This window comes from Pogoniulus pusillus, chromosome 10 (assembly GCF_015220805.1).
Source record: "Pogoniulus pusillus isolate bPogPus1 chromosome 10, bPogPus1.pri, whole genome shotgun sequence".
NCBI lineage: Eukaryota > Metazoa > Chordata > Aves > Piciformes > Lybiidae > Pogoniulus > Pogoniulus pusillus.
Window position 1 is genome coordinate 28,308,614 of NC_087273.1, and position 25,849 is coordinate 28,334,462.

General features: G+C 42.4%; 1 protein-coding gene across 1 annotated transcript in view; it reads right to left on the bottom strand.

Moving 5' to 3' along the window:
* The window catches only part of LOC135178814 (dynein axonemal heavy chain 5-like), a 196,248-nt gene that overhangs the window by 37,165 nt on the left and 133,234 nt on the right, over positions 1–25,849 (bottom strand). The window contains exons 64-71 of the mRNA XM_064150074.1: positions 23,071–23,226; positions 21,489–21,671; positions 16,985–17,155; positions 15,801–16,179; positions 13,477–13,748; positions 10,691–10,855; positions 8,703–8,970; positions 994–1,115 (exon numbers count right to left, since the gene is read on the bottom strand). Coding sequence (XP_064006144.1) covers positions 994–1,115; positions 8,703–8,970; positions 10,691–10,855; positions 13,477–13,748; positions 15,801–16,179; positions 16,985–17,155; positions 21,489–21,671; positions 23,071–23,226 — 1,716 coding nt within the window. The remainder of the gene's footprint in view (positions 1–993; positions 1,116–8,702; positions 8,971–10,690; positions 10,856–13,476; positions 13,749–15,800; positions 16,180–16,984; positions 17,156–21,488; positions 21,672–23,070; positions 23,227–25,849) is intronic.

Consider the following 25,849-nt stretch of genomic DNA (forward strand, 5'->3'; position numbering starts at 1 on the left):
CAAATTATTCTTCTCTGAACATGCACAAGGCCAAATGTCTGATAATCATCTACTAGTTAAATATTTCTTCATTTATAAACAGTGAAGAGTTAAAAACAAAGAGTAAGAATATTAACATTTTCACAAAGAAAAATCCTCTCTTTTAAATGGAGTGAATCTGTGAGTCTAGAACTATGTTTTTTTAATTTAAAAAATGAAGCTACTGTTTTAGGAATCGATGTCCAAACTCATCAGCCATGACAATTTTCAGTGGTCCTCCTATAGACTACCCATATTTTTAGCACAGCGTGCAATTGTTAGGGCAGTATCTGCTCTTTAAACATTCTTAATTTCACCAAGAAAAAAAGCAGTGGGCCAAACCCAAGAGTGCTACAGGCTTACATTGGATCACAATGGATCAATGCATGGATGCCACAAAGTTAAATCAACTAGGCATCGAATATAAAATAAGGATACTGCAAAATCTATCAATAGAATGATGAAAAGTTGTAGTTAGTCCATAAAGCACCTTGTTTAATGGAACTCTTGAAAGGAAAGAACCAAAATCATCTTCCACCTTCATTTTTTCCTAGAGGTTTCAGTGCAGGAAGGATTTATATTCACCCTCTTGGCCCTTCTCATTGTGAAAGTAGCAGTTTTAAGACTTTGGTTTTTCATCTCAAGATGTAAAATTCTTCAATGTGCTTTTATGATTTAAAATATTAGGAAAAACAGTTACGTGAAAGACAGATCACACAGTCATGCCCAAAGACTAACTGATCCTTGACTGTCCTTTTTCACTCTGAAATACCATCCCTATTGGAGCTACGAGATCGCCATGAGCAAAGTTGCAAGACAGTTGTAGTAACAGATGTGTGTTGTTGCCTATTTGTATTAATTTACCAACATGAGATTTCCATTTAAGAGTGGGGTTTTTTTTTCTTCTAATAATATGATGCATCAATAAATGAAGCATGCCTTTTATGATAGAAGAAGAGAAATGTATTTTAAAACCTGGACAGTTGTGTGAAGAAATGCAACAGCATATAGCAATGGTTTCCACTGTGGCATGTTGCTCACTTCCAGGTGATCCTGGGTCACAGACGAGTATGTGCGTTTTAAGCCAGCTTTCACACCTAGAAAATAAGTATTAAAATGTAATATGTGAGCAAAAAGAATGTATGGAAGCATAACTTCAAATTCTGTTAAGCAGAATCCTCTATTCCAACGTACACAATCATCTTATTTATAGCTTTAAATAATCTATTTGAATCAATTATCTGTTCAGCTGGTCACAGCAGGCAAACTTCTGTTACATTCTGTTTCAAGTAGAAGACACCAAATTAAGTTCAGGTGTCTGGAAAGAATTGCACTTAAGTAATTATATTCTAAATGTTACTAATAATAACAGAAATGTAAATATAATTATTCAGCAACTGTATGGCAATCAAAAAGACACCTAATGCCATATGAATATCCAAGAGTTTGTATTTCAATATTTACATATGAAATGGGATTTTAGTTCTACCCAAGATAATTTTATTTAGATTTCATTCCCACAGCCATCTCAAAATTCTGTATGCAGCTCCTTAAACTGGCATGCAGGCACCAAGCTTATGAGACAAGAATCTAAATTCATAGTGCAAATACTAATACTTGAGGAGGTTTGTTTGAGCACTGACATTTCATATCACAGGAACAGCTCTAGGCAGATAATATTCATCCATTCTCAGCTTCCATGCTCAGATGCTTTCAGGCAGCATTACTGAAGCATCATCTCCATTTGGCAGACAACACTGAGCAGGAGTTACTGACACTGTGTCCCTCTTATGGTATCCTCCACCTAATCAGCTTAACATGAGTCTAAGAAGAGATTTCATGTGCAGTGAGTAGATTGTCCAAGTTATCATACTTCCTATGACACAATAAAAGCCCTGTTTCTTTTTTTCCTATTTCATAAAGAGCCTGTGGAAAAACAAATGAATATCTTTTCAAAGTACTGGAAGGGTATCACAAGAGAGTTCCAAAATCAAGATGAAGTAATCAAACAAAAGTGTCTTATCATAGCACAACACCAATGTGGCACGGCAGTATCTCAAAACTAAAACTGTTTGTATTTCATCCAGACTTAAAGTCTTACACCAGGCATATTTCTATTACTAAGTGCAAGTCATCAATTTGCTGCAATCTGACTTATAAAATAGCCTCTTGGAGCTATAGATTGTTATCATTTGAATGATAAGGAAGGGTCACGGTAAATAAAAAGATGCTGAGCACAGAAGTAAAAAGAGAAGAAAAGAAGAGAAAGAAGTAAAAATATTTTAACAGTAGACTCTTTCTGAAAGTGGAGTACATACACCAAAACAGGATGTCTACCACAATACCAGGCATCCTGTAGACATCTTTCTAATGTTGGAAGGAAGATGAGTACTGAAATAAGAGATTTAAATGACTGAGGACCTTGGACAAAAATCCTCAGCTCCTACAGACTTATAGGTGGATATCTATCTATGAGTGTTAGTGCATTGCATAGTTAAATATGAGGGAGTTAAAAGACAAAATAATGATAGTGAGTTGCTTCTGTAAATATATACAGAATATCTGCAGGTAGCAGCACAGTTTGGGTATGAGAAACATCTGCAATATCAGGAGAGCAACAGGTCAGAGACTAGTTAGAAAAGCTGCATGTTTGCATATCACACAGAGTAACACCAAGTAGTTGAAGTTGAAAGGGACCTCTGGAGGTCACCTTGTGTAACACCCCTACTCAAAGCAGGGTCTACTAGAGGTTCAGCACCTTGTCCATGTCGGTTTTGAAGATGGAGTCTACAAACTCACTGAACAAGCTGTTCCAGTATTTGACCACCCAGTGTTATTTTTTTTCTGAGGCTGAATCAGAATTTCCTGGATTTCCATTTGTGTCCATCCCTACCTTTCTGTCACTTGGCACCACTGAGAAAAATCTTACTGTTTCTTTTACTCACTTCCATCACATTGTTATACGCATTGATGAGGCCACAGCTCACTCAGCCTCTCTTCATATGCCATGTTCTCCACTCCCTTCAGCACCTTAGAGGTGTCTCTCACTGGACTTGTTCTGTCCATGCTCTGGGGTCAGACCTAGACATGACTCCAAATATACTCGCACCATGGCAGAGTTGAGAAGAATTCAACATTCTCAAGGGTGCTAGAAGTGCAGCTGAGGAAGTTAGAGAGCATCTTTGCTCCAAGGGTATATTGCTGTGTCATGTTCTACTTGATTTTCATCAGGAAACCCAAGTTTTTTTCTGCAAAGCCATCATGCATGTGAGTGAAGTAGACATCACCATTGTTTTCTTTCCCCAGCCTGTAATCTAGTTCTTCTTTCCTATGTGTGGGGAGCATTCCCCAACACACACACACACACACACGCCTTGCTTTCCCCCTCTCTCTTAAGAGGTTTGAATGGGGAAAGAGTAGAGGTGTGAAAGGAGCTGTAAATGCACCCTGTTTCCTGCTGCAGGCTGGGGTTATCCACACATATAGCTTGCCCCATGCCACATGAAATTCCTGCACTGTGGATGCTGCACAGGGATGCTATAGGCTGCCCTCTGTTGGAGGGCATAAGGGCTCTGCAGCGGGACCTTGACCGCCTGGACAGATGGGCAGAGTCCAAGGGGATGGCGTTCAATAGCTCCAAGTGCCAGGTGCTGCACTTTGGCCACAACAACCCCATGCAGAGATACAGGCTGGGGTCAGAGTGGCTGGAGAGCAGCCAGACAGAGAGGGATCTGGGGGTGCTGATTGATACCCACCTGAACATGAGCCAGCAGTGTGCCCAGGTGGCCAAGAGAGCCAGTGGCATCCTGGCCTGCATCAGGAATGGTGTGGTCAGCAGGAGCAGGGAGGTCATTCTGCCCCTGTATTCTGCACTGGTTAGACCACACCTTGAGTACTGTGTTCAGTTCTGGGCCCCCCAGTTTAGGAGGGACATTGAGATGCTTGAGCGTGTCCAGAGAAGGGCGACGAGGCTGGTGAGAGGCCTTGAGCACAGCCCTACGAGGAGAGGCTGAGGGAGCTGGGATTGGTTAGCCTGGAGAAGAGGAGGCTCAGGGGTGACCTCATTGCTGTCTACAACTACCTCAGGGGAGGTTGTGGCCAGGAGGAGGCTGCTCTCTTTTCTCAGGTGGCCAGCACCAGAACAAGAGGACACAGCCTCAGGCTGTGCCAGGGGAAATTTAGGCTTGAGGTGAGGAGAAAGTTCTTCACTGAGAGAGTCATTGGACACTGGAATGGGCTGCCCGGGGAGGTGGTGGAGTCGCCGTCCCTGGAGCTGTTCAAGGCAAGGTTGGACGTGGCACTTGGTGCCATGGTGTAGCCTTGAGCTCTGTGGTAAAGGGTTGGACTTGATGATCTGTGAGGTCTCTTCCAACCCTGATGATACTGTGACTAATTCCCATTCAAGTGTATACATGGCATTGGACACAATGAATCTAGAGAGCTATTAAATGGAGCAATCTGAAAGCAGGAAAGGCTTCTTTGTGGACCTCGCTACCTGAATCCCATCTCTGCACCAGACAAGCTGCTCCCATTGTTGCCATGCCTGCTGTACAGCAGCCACTAGCACACCTGCTCAGCTGGGTTGCACACCATAGCCTAGAAGCAGCACACTTGTGGGTCTTTCTCAGGGCTCGTGCTTGTGGGAGCCACTCTTCTTTTGTCTGTGCAATTCACACATGAGGATTATAATCGCAGTTTTGGAGGCCATTTTTTGAGCCAGGAAACCCACAAGAAATCCTCTACCCTGGCAGCACCACTTTCGTGAGTAAATTTGGCTTTTTCAACCTTATTTTCCTAGCTTTTCTGGGATCTTGCCTGCTGTATTTATAGTGAGGGAAAGTGTTGCTTGTGGCTGGTCTTTTCAAACTTTCTGAACTGTCCCAATTGTTTGCTGTTATCAATTATTTCCCTATTGTGAAAATCATCTCCCTACCAAATGTCAAGATCTGTAAATAAATCCCTTGATTTGTACATAGTTTGGGCAGGATTTTTCACAGATCAATAAATAATTATATATGTATAATCACATCTTGGACATAATCATTACTAACTATAATGCCACTATGTTGAAGTTCAGCAGATTCCTATTAGATCACTTCTTCAGCTTGTGAAGATCCCACTGGAAAAGTTGACTTTCTGGTACATCAGCTTCTTCTTCTCACTTTGTAGCAACTACAAACTTACTGAGGATGTCCTATCATCTAGGTCATTAGTGAAAATATTAACTGCTGGCCCAAATATTGACCCCTCAGTTATATCACTGGTGACTGCTCTCCATCTGGATTTGTGCAGCTGACCACAACCCTTTGAATCTGAGAGTTCACTCAACGTTCAACTCATCTCACTTTCCACTTTTCTAATGCCTCCTTGATCAGTATGTTAAGATAAGCAACACCCTATGCTCTCTCCTCATCCATTAAATCAATCATCTCATTATAGAAGGCTATCAGGTTGGCTACTAGGCTCAAGAATAACAAGTAATCAAAGGTTTAAGATACTCCAGCAGTGAGGTAAAAAAAAAAAGCAAAGTACACCAGAGACAGGTATTCTTAAATATTTTCATCAGTGCCTTGGATAAGGAGACAAAAGGCAACCTCAACAAATTTCTACAAAATACTACATTAGAGAGTGTGGCTGACATGCTAAATGGCAGAACATCAGCCCAGAGGGACCCAGAGAGTGATGAAGACTTGGCTAAAAAAAACTGTGTGAAGTTCAACAAGGAAAAGTGCAAAGTTCTTCACCTGCAGTAGAATGACTCCATGTGATTGTACAAACTATGATCTGCTAGCTGAGATCTACTGGTAAGCACTTCAGGATTATTGTAGATGCCAGGTTTAATACAAGCCAAAAATGCACCCTTCTTGCAAATAAGGCAGTACAGATAGTGGGCTACCTTTGAAGAAGCATAGCCAGTAGACTGAAGGAAAGCCCTATCAGTTTCAACTTAGCACTAATGATGCTTCCCCCTGCATATATTTTGTATATTTGGCACACAAGGCAGACATGGAGAAACGGGATGGGATAGTGAAGGTGGTCAGACACTGAGCAGACATGCTTACAATGCTAGGACAAGAAGAGGAGACTGTGACATGCAAAAACCAGCTTAAACTGAATACTGAAATGCAGAAGGTAATTGCATGCATTTATGAGCAATGGTTGCTGTCCAAAAATGAAATTCTGAACTCTTAAGAACAAGTCTGTTACTTGATAGCTGCAAATGGTACAGGCTGCAAGGAAGGAAACATGCTGAATCCTCCCATTTATGCAGAAACATGAGCCAGAACTTCCAATTCCGACGGCACTGGTCAGGCCACACCTTGAGTACTGTGTCCAGTTCTGGGCCCCTCAATTCAAGAGAGATGTTGAGGTGCTGGAACGTGTCCAGAGAAGGGCAACAAATCTGGTGAAAGGCCTGGAACACAAACCCTATGAGGAGAGGCTGAGGGAGCTGGGGTTGTTCAGCCTAGAGAAGAGGAGGCTCAGGGGGGACCTCATTGCTGTCTACAACTACCTGAAGGGACATTGTAGCCAGGTGGGGGTTGGCCTCTTCTCCCAGGCAACCAGCAACAGAATAAGGGGACATAGTCTCAAATTGTGCTGGGGGAACTATAGGCTGGATGTTAGGAGGAAGTTCTTCACAGGGAGACTGATTGGCATTGGAATGGGCTGCCCAGGGAGGTGGTGGAGGCACCATCCCTGGAGGTGTTCAAGCAAAGCCTGGCTGAGGCACTTAGTGCCATGGTCTAGTTGACTGGACAGGGCTGGGTGATAGATTGGAGTGGATGATCTTGGAGGTCTCTTCCAACCTGGTTGATTCTATGATTACAACACATGTTGTGCTTCCACATACACATACAGGTTAGTACAAGTGGGAGGCTCAGATTCCCAGAAAGTGTGAGATGAACATCATAGCATAAGGAAACATCCTTGAAGTGGGGAAGTGGGGAAAGATCCTGGCAGTAGGTGAGATGAATGAAGGACACTGGAATGGGCTGACCGGGGAGGTGGTGGAGTCGCTGTCCCTGGGGCTGTTCAAGGCAAGATTGGACGTGGCACTTGGTGCCATGGTCTAGCCTTGAGCTCTGTGGTAAAGGGTTGGACTTGATGATCTATGAGGTCTCTTCCAACCTTGGTGATACTGTGAAATGCCAGGGGATGCATATAGCTGCACAGCATGAAAGCAATATAAGCTTCTACCCAACCTTTCTTGACCGGCAGTGATTTCTCTAATGGGAAGGCAAGTCAAGACAAAATGAATGAAATTCAGAAGGCTACAAGCATGAGAGAGTGAATGTGTCAAAAAAAAACCCAAGTAGCATAAAAGGCCTAGTCTCATCAGTTAAGTAAACTCCAGTATTCAGATCCACTATGCACTATTCACACAGTATCACAGTATCACCAAGGTAGGAAGAGACCTCACAGATCATCAAGTCCAACCCTTTACCACAGAGCTCAAGGCTAGACCATGGCACCAAGTGCCACGTCCAATCCTGTCTTGAACAGCTCCAGGGACGGCGACTCCACCACCTCCCTGGGCAGCCCATTCCAGTGTCCAATGACTCTCTCAGTGAAGAACTTTCTCCTCACTTCCAGCCTAAATTTCCCCTGGTGCAGCCTGAGGCTGTGTCCTCTCGTTCTGGTGCTGGCCACCTGAGAGAAGAGAGCAAGCTCCTCCTGGCCACAACCTCCCCTCAGGTAGTTGTAGACAGCAATAAGATCACCCCTGAGCCTCCTCTTCTCCAGGCTAAACAACCCCAGCTCCCTCAGCCTCTCCTCGTAGGGCTGTGCTCAAGGCCTCTCACCAGCCTCGTCGCCCTTCTCTGGACACGCTCAAGCATCTCAATGTCCCTCCTAAACTGGGAGGCCCAGAACTGAACACAGTACTCAAGGTGTGGTCTAAGCAGTGCAGAGTACAGGGGCAGAATGACCTTCCTGCTCCTGCTGACCACACCATTCCTGATGCAGGCCAGGATGCCATTGGCTGTCTTGGCCACCTGGGCACACTGCTGGCTCATGTTCAGGTGGGTATCAATCAGTACCCCCAGATGCCTCTCTGTCTGGCTGCTCTCCAGCCACTCTGACCCCTCCCCTGTGACAGAAGCTAAGGGGTGATCCAGTAGCAGCTCAAAAATACTTGAAAGACAAATACAAAGATACTTGGGTCAGTCTCCTTTTAGCAGTGCCAGATAACACAGTAAGGAGCGACAGCCATGGCTACACAGAATCATAGAATCATAGAATCAACCAGGTTGGAAGAGACCCCAAAGATCATCCAGTCCATGCTGCAGCTTGGGAGGCTGAGGTTGAGTGCTCAGTATGTTTTTCATTATCCAGTAAAGCACAGGATTGGTTCCCCTCTGTATCCTTAGGTGGGGTCGACAGGACATTAAAAGAAAGAGCGATGAGGTGTTTTAAGCTTAAGAAAGGTCCACTGACCTGGCACTCTCCACAGTTTCTACACAAACAACAAAATCACCATAGGTTTCTGCTAAAAAAACAATATCCATTTTCTCTCCAGAAGAGTCATACTTCACACATCACAAGACTGATTCACACAGTGCTGTATTTAGCTAGTGAAACAGCAGACAATAAAAACTAAACCACTACACAGACTACAGTGAATTATGTGGACCAGGGTAGGGAAACAAGCCCCAAAACTCAAAGACAGCATGGCTTCTTACCTTGAGGGGGTTCATTAGTAAATTTGATAGAGGACTGTAAAAGATTAATAGGGAACTCAGGATGAGCCTCTGTGGTGATCCAGGTCCTGAAACCTTCACTAATAGATTCTGTTGTTGCTATGGTGTCCATTAATTCACCAAGAAAGTCCAAGCCAAGGTGGCAGTTCTGTAGAAGGAGCCATCCTCCATCCTGTATGCACTGATTCAATAAGTGCCTTGCATGGACTTCCTGGCCCTGACCCATTGAAATAGCACGACAGGGAATGTTCTGGAAGGAAAGAAGAAAGTTTCTGTTATATACAGTTCTTCACAATTATTATATATGTGGCATACTGCTTTTGTAGGTTAATGTGCAGTAATATGGCACCACAAAGAAAACCACTAATATCAACAGAGACTGATTAAATTAAAACAGAGTGAACAAAGAAGCAAGACCCTCTAAGCTGCTCTTTTCCCTCACCTGTTGAAAGAAAACTACACCCTCTGAGTGTAACCTATTTGGCAGGTTTGATGAAATCAGTGTTGTATGGCAACTTAGACATTTTCCCTTCCTTTGTCCCACTTTCCCAAATAAAGCAGGACACACACAGCAATATAGCTGCCAGATTATTCTTTTTTCCTGTGACATGGACAGATATTAAGGCATCACACAATAATTCATGTACCAAATAAAGTCAAGAATTGGCAGCTGGTCAGTTTGATGATCTACTAGCTCTAGTTATTTTTCTAGCTGTTAGTTTTCTGGATTCAGAACAGACAAAGATCATAAATGCAAACACAAGGATTCTGGAAATAGATGGAGTCTTTCCTCCTGAGGCCACAGGAGAAGAAAGCCAGTGGCTCAGAAAAACAGGAGATGCTACAAGCTCTTACAAGGGATCTGAAAAAGACAATCTGACTAGGTTGCTATCAGGCCATACAAGTCTGTAAGTAAAGTTCAGGCAGGTCCCCTCTCACCTGTTGTTCTAACTACCATTGCTCATGCTAAATAACCAGTCCACTGGCCTAGGTTGCCTCTGACTCCTAACAGGGAAAACAAGAATTACCACACTCATTTGACCATGTTCTTCCAATGCATTGCTACCAATAAATCTAAAATCTGTGCTCACAGAACTGCCATCCTTCTCCCTCCCTATGTTTGTATATTGGCTGGCTATTTGGGTGCACAATTTTTGTAGACAAAGATCACATCAACAACTTCAGGCTTAAGGTCTTTCAGTTTATACACTGCAGAGAGAGTTAGATCTTAAATTTAAGCACTGATCATCAGAGTCAGACAAATAAAATGAGAGAGTGCATGTTTTCAAAAGTAATGAGCATCTAAACTTTCTAATTAATAAGTTATTTTTTGGTGCTCCTCGGGTTTACAAGTCTTACTTAGTGCACACCAAAATCCTGCATCACTAAGTGAAGATGCATTTTAACAGGGAGGAAAATTTATGGAGATTTCCTGTGAATAACTTCCTCTTGGGAAAAATACACTTACATCTACACTGTGAACCATAAAACAGAGTGCCTTAAAGTGATGCTGTGCTGCAAAGAAATGTTGAGAAAGTCTCTATCAGATGAACTGAGTGGTAGGCTCTCTAAACTAGAATCATCAAATCATAGAATCAACCAGGTTGGAAGAGACCTCCAAGATCATCCAGTTCAACCTATCACCCAGCCTCATCCAATCAACTAGACCATGGCACTAAGTGCCTCATCCAGTCTTCTCTTGAAAACCTCCCAGGATGGTGACTTCACCACCTCCCTGGGCAGCCCATTCCAATGGTAAATAACTCTCTCTTTGAAGAACTTCCTCCTAACATCCAGCCTAGACCTCCCCTGGCACAACTTACTGCTTCAAAACAAACTTCCAGAGGACACTGGTATGAATAAAGATTGCATTATGTGAACATCTTTGAATTGTGGAGATCTCATTTCTAGTTGAAAGAGTAGCTTTCAGTGTCTCTACCAGATCTAGCAAACTCAATTCAGGAGGCTACCTTTGATTTTGCAAGACGTTCTATATTTTCAGTGGGGTCAGACCCAACTGATAAAAAGCATGTCAAAGGTGTTCTGCAGTCACTTTCTGTCCACATTGCTTCCATTTCAAGAATAAAGCCTTCTGTGTATTTCTCTCCAAGAGATTCTGCAATGTAGGATCGAGCCTAAAAAAAAAAAAGGCAAAGAAAGTTACCAATAACATACATTATTGCTTTTTAGAAAGTAAATTCACTCATGTAGAATTTACCAATACCTACACTGGAAGTCAGTGACTTGCTAAACTTTAATTTTCAACTTTGGTATAATAAAAGTTACAGTCGACAGGAGGCAATCATTTAAATTCTCAGATAGCAAACTTCAAACAAGGAAAAGGAAGAATTGTGTTCATACAGCAGCCATCCTGTGAACATCAGCTCTAGAGGATACTAAATGGATTTTTTAAAAGAAATCCTTGCAGAATAGATCCACTGTCAGCTCTGAGGACAGTCCAGACACTGTCCCTAAATTACTGACTGCTAAAGCTTAGTGGATAGCCAAACAAAAGAGTTTCTCTATACCATTTCCATTCTTAGCTCCTCTAAGAGTGTATTGTTGGCACTGTCTCTACAACACAGCAGATTAGACAGATCTTTCATCTGACCCACTTACAATCTTCCATACATTTGTTGGAACTTCAAACAAATTCTCCTGTCCAGTGGTTACCCAGTATCTACTTCTACAAAACATAAACACAGCTCAGGCTTTATCCTTAAAGGTCAAACCTTCCTTGTGCCTCTATTGTCCTCTCCTCACAGACATTTTCACAGTATCACAGTATTATTAGGATTGGAAGAGACCTCACAGATCATCAAGTCCAACCCTTTACCACAGAGCTCAAGGCTACACCATGGCACCAAGTGCCACGTCCAATCCTGCCTTGAACAGCCCCAGGGACGGCGACTCCACCACCTCCCTGGGCAGCCCATTCCAGTGTCCAATGACTCTCTCAGTGAAGAACTTTCTCCTCACCTCGAGCCTGAATCTCCCCTGGCACAGCCTGAGGCTGTGTCCTCTTGTTCTGGTGCTGGCCACCTGAGAGAAGAGAGCAACCTCCTCCTGGCCACAACCTCCCCTCAGGTAGTTGTAGACAGCAATAAGGTCACCCCTGAGCCTCCTCTTCTCCAGGCTAAAAAGGACTTATAAACATAGCCTAGCATATGAAACATTTTTTTGGCTGGCATGATTTTCCAACTATGTAAACTACTAGCACAGATTCTAAGGCATTTACTGTTGGGAGAAACACTCAGGACCAAGGTAGGCTGTTAAAGACACCAACTACAGAACAAGCAATCATCCACCATTAAGCATAATTTCTGCCCAGGCAAAGAGAGCTAAACATGTGTAATTTGAGGAAATCCAGTAGGGAAATAAGAGTTAAAGAAGATAATAACAAAAAGGATCCTCTCTTTCCTCAAAATTTAAAACTATTACAGGTTTTGGAACTACTGTTCAGAGACTTCCATCTCAAATGAGCAGTATCAGCTGTATTACTGTGGTCTGTATAAATTGTTACAGACTGATCTCCCATGCTGCTCACTTATTTACCAGCTGAAGAGAAGAGAAGGAAAAAAGAGGGGAAGGGGGTCTTGCTGAAAAAGCAGCCCGTGGAAAGATAGTGTCTCCTAAATAGAACACAGATTTGATCACAACATGCAACATGTGAAGTTGAGACAGGGAAGAAATGAGAAGTACTACTTTCTATTGTACAGAAAGAGAAACACTCAGGAGCAAGGTGGGCTGTGAAATACACCAACTACAGAACAAGCAATCATCCACTGTTAAGCATAATTTCTGCCCAGGCAAAGAGAGCTAAACGTGTAATTTGAGGAAATCCAGTAGGGAAATAAGAGTTAAAGAAGATAATAACAAAAAGGATCCTCTCTTTCCTCAAAATTTAAAACTATTACAAGTTTTGGAACTACTGTTCAGAGACTTCCATCTCAAATGAGCAGTATCAGCTGTATTAGTGTGGTCTGTACAAATTGTTACAGACTGATCTCCCATGCTGCTCACTTATTTACCAGCTGAAGAGAAGGAAAAAAGAGGGGAAGGGGGTCTTGCTGAAAAAGCAGCCCGTGGAAAGATCTAAATAGAACACTGATGTGATCACAACATGCAACATGTAACGCTGAGGCAGGCAGAAAATCAGAAGTACTACTTTCTATTGTAGGTAAAGAGAAAATAAAGTGAAAAGAGGACACTCATAGATTCATGCATCTCTTTTAGACCTACACAGAGAAAAGAAAATGATATAAAACAGATTCTGTAAAACCTGTTGATCTATTGCAGTTTCTTTCATGACATCTGCTATGAGACAGTCATAATTATTACTTCCCTAGCATGGAGGGTAAGTGAACAGTTTATCTACTATTTTAGTGCACTTGTCATCAAAATTAACTGTTGTCTTTCCACTTCTGTGAAAGAATAGGCATATATCTTCTTATTCACCAGGAGAATGTGACCACTTTACAATTTCAGAAGAGCCACACACAAAAATTATGCTCTTACAGATCCAACACAATTTCTTTCATGTTTTGCAATGCCCTTTCTAATTCATTGAAGTCAAATCAATTACTTTTTCCCTCACATATATTTGTTGTAAGGATATCAATATCTGATTTTCAAAACAACTTGCATTCTGTTACTAATATTAAGATAAAAACAAATTCAGAGAACAGAACTCTGGAACTATCAATTCTACAGGAGATGCCACCCAATACAACTGCTGTTCAAAAGCATATCTTACTTGGGCAACGGTGTGATCAGGGCACCAGCTACGAACAAGGAGCAGCTTATGGAACTGATCCAGTAAGCTGTCATACCCATCAGGAATAGCAGTTCTTTCAGGTGCTTCTGCATCAAACCAAGCTTTCCAAGACTTCTCATTCCTAACAATTTGCCCCAGGAGTTGATTAAAAGGGTGCAGGCTAGATAACTGCACAAGATTGAGCCATGTCATGTCAAGGATCCACTTTTTTGGTTTTGGCTCCACAGAATTCAAATCCAAACTGGCACCTCCTGCAAAGTGGAAAGCATTACAGAGTAAAACAACCATTGTCAAACAGAGAAGTTACAAGAAAAATAATGTTTATTTCTATATTTTATGAAGTAAAAAACTTTGTAAACCAGGACATGGAGATGTAGAATTTGCATGGAAGAGTCATTTAACAAAAATGGATTGTGAAAATGGTCTTAGTGCCTCCCAAAGCTGGTATCTCAGTACTTTTTGTGTTGCTGCTTTTTCTCCATCTGTAGGTCTCTAATAAAACTTGCATACCTAAATGGATACTCAAATCCAAGTCTTTAGACCAGATATAAAAATTACTTATGTTAAACCCAGGCATCATACACCTGGAGTGCAGCATAAGAAAGCATAGGGTGCATTAGTTTTCAGGACTCTCTAACTTCAACAACCTCTCAGCTCAACCAACACTGGGCACCATGATTGGCATCGTTGTGCCTATTTACACCTCCAACACAGCTGAACCACAGCTGAAGATAAATAGATATTTGCAGAGCAAACAAAGATACTCAGAGGGCAACTACCTGACTGGGTTTATTTTATCTTGGTACACGATTCACTTATCATATCTTGGAGGTAGTGGAGTCCACCACCATCAGAGGCTTATAAAGTTTATTAAAACTTTTGTCAGTGTGTCTTAGTAGTGCCATGCAGTGGTGGCATAATGCAATGGAGGCAACGTATAACATTTTCAACAAGTGACAGATTTCCATTTCTTTGTATACTGGCATTTAAATAAGTTTCAGAGTCCTCATGCATTCACACACCAGCTCACCTTTTATTAAAAGAGATTTTGCTGACTGTCTCCACTGTCTCTAAGCTGACAGATATAGGTAGGTGGCAATTCAAAGAAGAGGTATACAGGAGAAAACTACCAAGTCCCTTACCAAGTAACAGATTTTTGGTTTTTTCTCTTTTGCAATGTAAATTTAAAAAGTTGAATCCTTATTCACAGAATCACAGAATTAACCAGGTTGGAAAACACTTATGAGATGATGGAGTCCAACCCATCACCTAACACCTTCTAATTAACTAAACCATGGCACTAAGTGCCTCATCTAGTCTCCTTTTAAACATCTCCAGGGATGGTGACTCCACCACCTCCCCAAGCAGCCCAGTCCAATGCCAATCACTCTTTCTGTAAAGAATTTCTTCCTAACATCCAGCCTAAACCTGCCCTGGTGCAGTTTGAGACTGTGTCCTCTTGTTCTGTTACTGATTGTCTAGGAGAAAAGACCAATCCCCATCTGGCTAAAACCTCCCTTCAGATAGTTGTAGAGAACAATAAGGCCTCCTCTGAGCCTCCTCTTCTCCAGGCTGAACATCCCCAGCTCTCTCAGCCTCTCCTCATAGGGCTGTGCTCCAGCTCCCTCACCAGCCTTGTTGCCCTTCCCTGGACACGTTCAAGCACCTCAACATCTTTCTTAAATTGAGGGGCCCAAGGGGTACAGGGGCAGAAAGACTTCCCTGGTCCTGCTGGCCACACTATTCCTGATACAGGCCAGGATGCTGTTGGCCTTCTTGGCCACCTGGGTACACTGATGGGTCATGTTCAGTCATCTGTTGACCAGTACCCTCTCTGCCTGGCTGCTCTCCAGCCACTCTGTCCTCACACTGTAGTGCTGCATGGGGTTGTTGTGGCCAAAGTGCAGCCCATCTATCCAGCCTGTCCAGGTCTCTCTGCATAGCCCTCCTACTCTCAAACAGATTGACACATGCTCCCAACTTGGTGTCGTCTGGAAACATACTGATGGTGGACTCAATCCCCTCATTCAGATCATCAATGAAGATACTAAACAGGACTGAGCCCAGCACTGATCCCTGGGGGACACCCCTAGTATTAGCTATTAGTATGATAATGAATTGTCTATATGGCTCCTGTTTTGGAAAATCTGTCTCTTAGATCCTTCTTGGGCTGTACATGTCCTCAGTTACCAGTTAAAAAACATCTGATCCACTGGATACAACACAGTGTTAGTGCAAGCACTGCAGGATCTGCATTTAGCAGTTCACAGACATGCGAATAGGAACATTTGTAGAGAAATTACCTTTGACCAGTGTCTCAAACTCAGTGTGTGAAATTTTCTTGGCCTGCAAGTCAATCTTCAGGGCCAGAAGCAATGTAAACAGGAATCTGTGATTTTCATAGAGCCCTCGAACTGTGTACTTGAAGACTTCATAGGTGAGATGCTTGATTATGTATTCTACCCTTTTCGCTGTGATCTGAGATTTCTGAGATCTTTCCATTGATAGGTCAAAAATGCCAAGGAATTGCCCTAAGGATGTTTGGTACATGACATTGACCAAGCTCATTTCCACAACCAGGAAATAAAGGATGCTACCACGATGAGCAACAGGCCGATACTCTTCACGTGCGGTGTTGATTTTCACCTCTGTGTCCGCTGCTATGTTTAGTTTTTCACTGACCTTAAAATTAATCGAATAGACCACGCAAATTAAGTCATGTCACTTGTGATTTATACTGTATAAGTAAAAAGAAAAAGTCTTGATTAAGATCACAATGGTATTTTCAGTCAATTTTTGCTTCCCTTTGCCTATGTTTCAACACAGTATCACAGTATCACAGTATTATTAGGATTGGAAGAGACCTCACAGATCATCAAGTCCAACCCTTTACCACAGAGCTCAAGGCTAGACCATGGCACCAAGTACCACGTCCAGTCCTGCCTTGAACAGCTCCAGGGACGGTGACTCCACCACCTCCCCGGGCAGCCCATTCCAGTGTCCAATGACTCTCTCAGTGAAGAACTTTCTCCTCACCTCCAGCCTAAATCTCCCCTGGCACAGGCTGAGGCTGTGTCCTCTCGTTCTGGTGCTGGCCACCTGAGAGAAGAGAGCAACCTCCTCCTGGCTACAACCACCCCTCAGGTAGTTGTAGACAGCAATAAGGTGACCCCTGAGCCTCCTCTTCTCCAGGCACACACACTGTGCCTTCTTGTGTGCAAACACCAAACACAATGGGATTTGATTCAAATTTACACTCACAGAGTACACTTGGAATATAAAGAAATATCCAGGTAATAGTTTAATACTGCAGCATTTTATGGAGAAAAAATGATGATGTTTCTACTGTTTATTTGTTATAAAGTCTGATGTTATATAGTGGCTCTGAATAAAAAACAAACCAAAACCAAACCAAACCCAAAACTTTCTACAAATAATCTTTAAATTAAAATTATAAAAATGTATTTGCAAGACATTAAAAATTCACCTCTTCTGCTGTTGTTTTAGTGATTCTTAGGACTTCTATCAGGGATTCATCTTCAACCAAAGAGCCCTCTGTACTGGTTAGGCGGAAGAGTAGATTATCTTCAAGTTCTTCCATTTTCCTTTTGTTATACATCACTTCTTCCATCAGTTTACCTCTTTCTGCCTCCAGTTCCTGTATTCAGAAATTTTCCTTAGAATATTTAAGATTAATTCAAAGAAGAATTCCTTGTAATGACACAGAAAATACATGATATGCATGACAGATTGGAGGCTTTGCTGCTTTTTCTATAAAAACCATAAATATTATTGTATCAGGACACATTATCATGGCATGTATTAGAACAGGTTAACTGGGAATGGTTGGTTCTTGGCCCACAAATATTCTTCTCTGTGTAGGCAGAACATGCTGCTCCAAGACAAGGAACTGGCAGGAGGGAGTCTTGAAGGCAAGGCAGATTAGGAAAGCATGCAAAGACAGTTGGGAAAACAACAGCTGGAACTTTACTACCCCTGTCAGTGCCTGCAGCTCCCAAAACCTAGCAAACGCATGCACAGGAACCTTCACTCTTATGTATGTGGCGGTGGGGTTAGGCATTGTATAGGGTTAACACTCCAGGGGGGCATAACCCTGAACCTGACCTTAGGGGTCTTGGTCCCTCCCCAGGGGTGGGCCACACACCAGGTGATGGTTTGCCCACTCCCCCCACTTCCTGTGGTATAAAAGAGGAGCACTTCCTGCTCCTCATCCTCTTTTGCCTTGGCTCCCTCTGGACATACACACTCACACTGCATACCAGCACACCTCGTGGCAGCCACGAGGCACAGACACCATCACATTACTCGGGTTGTATCCATCCCTTGTTGTATTTTGCTGTTTTCCCTTCCTTATCCTTTGTAAACTCCCTTACCTCCAATACCTTTTCTAAGTTATTGTTAAACTTTTCCTTTTTAACTTCCAAATCGAGTGAGATTGATTTATTTGGGTGTCCCTACCTTTCTCTCTCTCTCTGTCTTTTGGGAAAAGGAGGGGGAAGAGGGGAGGGCACTCTATAAATTCTATAAGTTGTCATTGGGTCTATTAAATGTATTAGAGTCTCTGGGAACCTGCATTTGAACCCAAGACAGGCATCTCTCCCCACACATTCTGGCCAAATGTGCAGGTGAGGTCTCTTCCAACCTGGTTGATTCTATGCCTCTATGTCTCTCTATAACAGGGACTGGACCACAAAACAAAAAAAAAGGGGACACTTCTTCCCAGGATTTCAGGCAGCTGTGATAGAGGGACACCTTGCCTCAGCCTCCAACCAGTGCAGCTGCAGTAGCACCTGGACCCTCGCTTCTATAATTACATTCGGGCCAGTATGTATTTGGGGATTAATAAAGGGACATGCCAAATGCTTTGCTTATGTGAGTGTGTGTGTGAGTGCCTTTGTCCTCAGGTCTGGGGTGGGGCAGACCCACTTCGGAACCTGACTAGAACAATTATGTATTAAAGTAATTTCTATGTATACTGCATTTGACTAATGCAGCATGCTGAGGAGGAAAAACACATCAGAATTACCAGGAAAAGCTTTTTCGTAGTAAGATGCACAAAATGCTAAAACTAGTTTCCAATGGGAAGTGAAAAAAAGCCACACTGCAATAAGGACTTAAACAAAGGGCTGAAAGATGCATTATATGGATGGATTTTACACTGTCAGAGAAGCTGGCTGGATGACCTTTCTAATTTCTAACTTCTATGATTCTGTGACTTTGCAAGACACACTCCTCCATTGCTTGTAAAACAGAGAGTGTTACAATTATCATCTGTGTCACAGGGGTTTTTTTATGTTATTTCTACAAAAAGACAGTGGCAAGGGAACAATGACAGATAAGTCAACACAATGTCAAGTAAAAAGACGCATCTGTACTGCACAGTCCAACGCAGCTAAAGGATACACCTGCTGCCTACCTGTATTTAATCAGTCAAATCAACCTTCCTGTAAGAAAAGGATAGTTAATAATGCCAGGCTACCTGCACTTCTGGCTTCAGATTATTTTCATCCTTGTCAACATGCCAGCTTAGAGGAAAAGGAGATGTACAGATTTACGCTGCACAGGACAGGCTTTCCTACATTTCAAAGAAGTGACACATTTCTTTGCTCTCACAAATTTCTTATTTGGATTTTTTTCTTTTGGTAATATATTCTAGGGCTATCTCTGTGGAAGCTACAAAAAACTGCATCTTAAAAGAGAACAAAGACTTGAGCATCAGTCATTCAGCTTTCTTTTTTGTGCATTTTCTCCTCTTTTTTTTTTTTTAATCACTAAAGCAAAAAAGTTACAGAAAAAAAAGAATTGTTCTACAAAACCCTCAAACATATATTTAAGTACATGCTTAAATTCAGCTTAAAGGTGTGCTTAGTTTAAGGACAGGCACCTCATCCATTCTATTTGTAATTCTGTAAAGACTATCTTTCAAAAAAATCAGCAAATATACCAGGTGCTAGGCTCTTGTTTGCAAGAGGATATCACAGCCACATTTGTAACATGAAAAATAGCTGTTCTGAACATAAACAGTGGCAGTTACTTCATTATTAAAGGACAAAAGCATGATAAATATTTCTTTTTCAAATAGTTACAGAAGCAACCTTTCAAGCTACCATAGCTCAGTCATCATAAACTCATTTCTAACAGAAAACCTGGTCTTAAGATTCACTCTTCAAGCTCTGCCTTTTCTTTGAACCATATTTATCTGAGCTCCAGTGACTCTGGGTGTCTACAACAGGACATTCATCTCTTACTGAGACAGAACAAAAGGGAATTCTTCATATCTCCTAAAGGGAAGAAGTTTATTAAATGCTGTTCACCTGTGACCATTTCCCTGTGCAGCATGTAGCGCTGATACTGACTACCCTTGCATCTCTCTTCAGCTGATACACAGCACTGGAAGAACACTTTTCTGTGACTATATTTTTGCAGCAAAATACAGTCTAGGTGTTGCTGCACATATTCAGTATGAATTCTTGGAACAGTTTTGCCCAGCAAAAAAGCACAGAGCAAGAGTATCTCTGTGTGGGGAGAGAAGTAAGTATCTGTCTTTATCTGAGAGTTTGAAAGTAGAAACTTATACATAGGTCATTAGAAAACAATTTCACTTCTATCTTGATTTAAACCTCTATCTCCCATCTGAGGTAAATTAATCATAGCCACTCCTGATGTTTCTGTTCAATTTTGCTTATATAAGCATATTTCTATTAGAGCAAAGGTTAATTGTTTTGGATCCCTAGCCTTTGTCCCACCCTGCTAGTAGGCAGCTTTTCCTCAGAACTTGCTGTTGTAGGTTTTCCATTTTTCACTGAATAATTCAGAGGGACTTTGGGCTTTTCTAGCCTCTTGTTGTGACTGTCAAACTGAAAGAAGGGCACTTAGATTCTAGTCCTAGCTTCAGCAAAGGCTTGTCTGAGCTAAGTGGAAAGGTGTTGGCTAGAGAAAGTGATGGCATCACTAAAACACACTGGTTAGAATATGCTTTGGGGAAGTCAAAGAAGAAGGAATGAATTCCCTTAGGTGGGAAACTGGTCTCACATGAGCAAGTCTACCTGAGTTACTTCTTACAAGCAGCAGCTCTGCTAATCCAGACCTTAATCGTTGTTACATTTCTCACAAAGACAATTATGAAATGTTCCATTTGAAATGTCGTTCAATAATTTGATGTGAAATATAACTTAGGTGCTTTCACTTTAATGAGAAAGGAAGAAAACATTTCATTTCAGTGTAATTGGAACACAGCATTCGTGTATTTATTGGTACAACTGCCACAGAAAAAAACCCACATTTGTCCCCAGTGCCTATGATGGATTAACTCCTAAGTTTTTGGATAACCAGGCTGCTAAATTACACCAAATAGGAAAAAAAAATGTTGAGGAATTAAATTATTTTGGAAGATGTCTCAGATTTTGTATTATGAAGTAAAACTCCTGGAAAACACATGAGAAAAGATTTAATTCCTTATATTTGCTTCCACATAATCAATGGAAATTTTAGCAAGGGCAGAATCAAGTCGGTGCTCCTCCTGAAAAATCTCATGTCTCCTTGAATGTTAGAGCCTGGCTGGCAAAAGTAGTTCAAGTTCATATGCATTCATTCATGCAATTCAAATTAAGTTTAAAAAAGAATTCTGAATATAAGAGGTTTCTGACTGAACAAGGAACTTTTGCTACATATGAAGGAATAAAGATGCTTTATGCATGTCATGTATAAGCCTGTGATGTATTTTTAATGAATCATTTTGTTTCTTCACTTTCCAAGGCCAGATCTTAAAATAAATGTTTAGGTCCCTCCATACAATTAAAAAAGAGCTCCACATTGTCTTTCATCAAATGCACAGTACCCTAAAGTTTTGTTCACATTTTAGTTTCCTAGTTCTTGTATTTAATTTCCCACAAGACACAGAATATATCCTTTCATGGTGCAGACAATGAACAAACCATCCCTGTATACAAATAGCAAAAACAACCACGTACCTGTTTTTCTGTGAGGATGACACGGCCAAGGAGCTGATCTTCCAGCCCTTTCATAGTAACAGTAAAGTCAATCACTGTTGTTTTTGCACTGATTTCTGGAGTATAGGCTGGATTAGCCAATTTTGTTGTCATATAAAGGGTAAACCCCTTCATCAGATCTACCTCCTTGTCACCTACTTTCACCTGAAAATAAAACACATTATTTGATTTTCAAAAGCTGAATTCAGAAAAACAGCTACTGTTTCCAATGAAAAAAACTAAAAAAGAAAAGGAGGAAAGGGAAAAGGGATTAACTTTTTTTTTTTTTTTGACACTTTCATTTATACTTTTGTGGTAGCTTAAAGCTTGTTGGAATGTTCTAATAAGAGAAATCGATACTTTCCTAAAAGCTCAGTGCAGAATCTGAAGGAGCAGAGCATTGGTTGTAAAAAGAAAATAATGATAAAGTTTGTATCATTCACTGGTTTGCTAAATGGTATAAAAAAAAAAAAAGTATAAATTTCTTTCTCTTGGCTCTTGGGCACTGGATGTGTTTGCTGTTCCTTCACCTCCCTTTCTAACTCTTACACTAGCCTAGACTGAGCAGATAACAGGTGAGCTTTGCTGGTTGTTTTCATTCGGGGAACAGACTGGGTGGCAGTGGCTCCTTCTGGGCTTTGACTGGGGAGGAAGATTTGACTTCTGTATTATTTCCAAATTGTATATAATCATAAATACATGTAAATACATTTTGGATACAGTAAATTTAGCTTAACCATAAAATATAGCTTTATCTGACTTCCAAGCCATCTGAGCTGGTCTGGTAAATTTTAATTGAGGGGGGAAGGGGAAGGAGTGTCTCAGTTCTAATTTAAATTTCCAGAGACTCAGATAAATTTGATAGAACCAATAACAATTTCTATACTGTCCTTCCCTCTTCCCCCTCCTTTCCCAAAATAAAGGGATTAGAAGTGGAGAGAGAGAGAGAGAAGCAAGCACACCCAAATAAATCAATCTCACTTGATTTGGAAGTTGAAAAGTTTAACAATCACTTAAAAAGGTATCTGAGATAGGGAAGTTACAAAGGTTAGGGAAGGGAAAACAGCAAATACAAAATGGTATAAATACAACCCGATGGTGATGGCTTGTTCTGCCTCGTGGGTGATGGCCACGTGGTGTAACCAAGAGAAAGCAGGAACAGATGGTAATGGTGGTATAACCGAGGCAGGGAGCGCAGGGAGCGCAGCAGAGAGTGGTGCAGAGAGAGCATGAAACAGGCAGTCCCCCTGCTTTTATGGGACAGGAAGGGGAGTGGGCTCACCATCACCTGGTGGTGTTCAGACCCACCCCTGGAGAGGGGTCAAGACCACCTAGGCTCAGGTTCAGGGTTACTCCCCCTGGAGTGTTAACCCCATACAGAGGAGTTCCTAACCCACCACAACTTTCTATATTTTCTGTTTAACAGGTGGAAAACCCCAACCCCATGAGTTCACTTCTCATCTTTCTAAGCATTGCAAAGGTGTGAATCACTGTTGTACCCACTCTACCAGACACCAGCATCTGCCCTGCAGTTTTTCACTTTGATGTTCACAATTCATCTTACTTTGTGTGCTGAACCCGATTTTATGAAATTCTTTTCCAAGATGTTATCAAGAGCAGGATCAAGCTCCTCTCCAACATCTTCTATCAACAAAGGCCGGCCAAGGGACAGGCAGTCTTCTATATGACTTCTGAAGAACTTGTGGTTCATAGCTGTAACCTGGAGAGATTTGCTCACAGTATTGCATGCTTTTGCAAACACGTAGGAAACAGTATAAAATCTATTGTTGCTTTCAAAGGTTATACTCATTCTACAGAAACTACTACATTTTAGAGACCCACATTCACCTCTACTGAAATGAGCAGATGATTTGCTTTAAACTTAACAGGTTTCTTTAAAAATGGTGTAATAGAAAGATCTAGAGCCACATTACATGGCCTTAAGACAGTATACTATCTAAAAATTATGTTCCACCACTTTACACTTTTGGCTTTGTTATAATGCATGTATGTTGTGATGGAAGGTCCAAATTATACCTAAAATACATATCCAAGACATATCCTAAACATCTACCTGCATATCTGTGGGAGAATTTCTCCCGCAGTGGGGCATGAGCTGTAAACATGAGACCTTGTGATGGGAGAAAGTCCTTGAGCTGGAAGGCACTGTGAGCAACCCATGCACATCTGCAGAGGGCTGGACCCTGCCAGCCCCTGGGGCGGACACAGCTCCAGGGGGCTGACCCTGCCAGCCCCTTGGGGTGGAACCACAGGCTGTTTTGATAAGGGTAACCTATCTGCACCCTGCATGTGGCTTGGGGCCAGTCTGTACTGTCCACTTGTGCCAGCCCCAGGCTGGCTGGATACACCTCCTCTGAGCACTATATAAGACACTGCACTATCCTAATAAAATTGTACTGATGCATAGAAGTTGCTCTGTCGAGTCTTCAGTACCCCAATCTCGCCTCTTGCCAGCCTCCGGACCCCGACAAATATCCACCTTGGCCCCCACTTCCACCCCTGGGGTGCAAGTGGGAAAGCTGACAAAAGCCTTGGCACACCTCAGTCTACCACAGAGACACCATATTTGGCCTTGTTTTGCACCCAGCTTTGTCTTTGGTAAACCCAGGTGTGATGGTTTGGGTGTTACCCGCCCTCCCCCCACACTTTGGAATCACCCAGACTAGTCTCAGTCAGCTCTGGGAATATAAATGTAGCTATTTATTTACAGCTAGCACAATATACAAGCAGATATTTACAGTATATACAGTTATAGACAGAAATAGACAAGGTAAAAAGTAATACAGAAACACAACTCCCCTCCCAGAAACCTGAGTCCCCAGGAGGGGCTTTCACCCACCCCTGCACCTTCCTCCTGCCCCGCTCAACCTTGCCCCAGTCCTAAGGAAGAACAGAGGTTCAGCCAAGAGGTTAAGAAGCAAAGGTGAGTGGCAGGTGAGGTTAGGGAGATGCAGCTCAGTCAAAGCCCAGCCCGAGAGTGCCACAAAATGGCAAAAGAGTTATCTAATGTTTACATTCTTCTTCAGCAAGACTCTGAGGGGAGCAGACATCACCACTGTTTTCCTTTCACAGCCTATGATCTAGTTCTTCTCACCAAAACATTGTAGCCTGCTTCAAACTTGCACAACAGGTCACAGATGCTAGACATATGTATCTCCCTTTTTTGGTGAAATAGGTTTTGTTCCAGGGATGTTGTGCCAGTTTGAAGCAAGCTAGAATGTTTTGGTGAGAAGAACTAGATCATAGGCTGTGAAAGGAAAACAATGGTGATGTCCACTTCTCTCAGAGTCTCGCTGAGGAGTTGGGAAGGAGAAATGAAAAACATTCGCTAACACTCTCGCCATTTTCACTCACTCTCTGGCTGGGCTGCTGACTGAGCTGCATTTCTCTAACACACCTTCCACTCACCTTTGCTTCTTAACCTTTTAGCCGAACCTCTGTTCTTCCTTGGGACTGGGGTAAGGTTGAGAGGGGCAGGGGGAAGGTGCAGGGGTGGTTGAGAGCCCTTCCTGGGGACTCAGGTTTCTGGGAGGGGAGTTGTATTTTTCTGTATTACCTTTTACCTTGTCTATTTCTGTCTATAACTGTATATACTGTAAATATCTGCTTGTATATTGTGCTAGCTGTAAATAAATAGCTTCAGTTATATTCCCAGAGCCGGCTGAGTCTAGCCTGGGTATTTCTAAAGTGTGGGGGGGCGGAGAACACCCAAACCATCACAGATGTTTTTATCTGTTGCTATTGGTCAAAGATACTCGTCAAAATGCTTAAAAACCTAACCAACTTGTTCGTTGGCTGCTGCTGCTGCTGCCTGTGTTTCGTCAGCTACGTGTTTGCATTGCCTGTCTTTGCACCGCGCCTAGCTGAGCACCTGCGTCCCCCACGAAAGGAAGCCCTGACCTTGCCTGTCTTCCGAACTGAGCCAAGGGATTGAAACAGCTTGCTCGTGCTGGGATATAGTTGTCCACTTGAGCTCAGCTGAGCCCGAGTCCGTTTGATTCTGACCGAGTCCAGGCAACGACCTGGTAACAACCTAGCAACGAACTGCGACATCGGGGACCTGCCGGCCCCCGGCTCCAGCCCCAGGGCTGACTCCTTTGCTATACATCACACTCCATAGTATCACAGTATCATCAAGGTTGGAAGAGACCTCACAGATCATCAAGTCCAACCCTTTACCACAGAGCTCAAGGCCAGACCATGGCACCAAGTGCCACGTCCAATCCTGCCTTGAACAGCTCCAGGGACGGCGACTCCACCACCTCCCCGGGCAGCCCATTCCAGTGTCCAATGACTCTCTCAGTGAAGAACTTTCTCCTCAC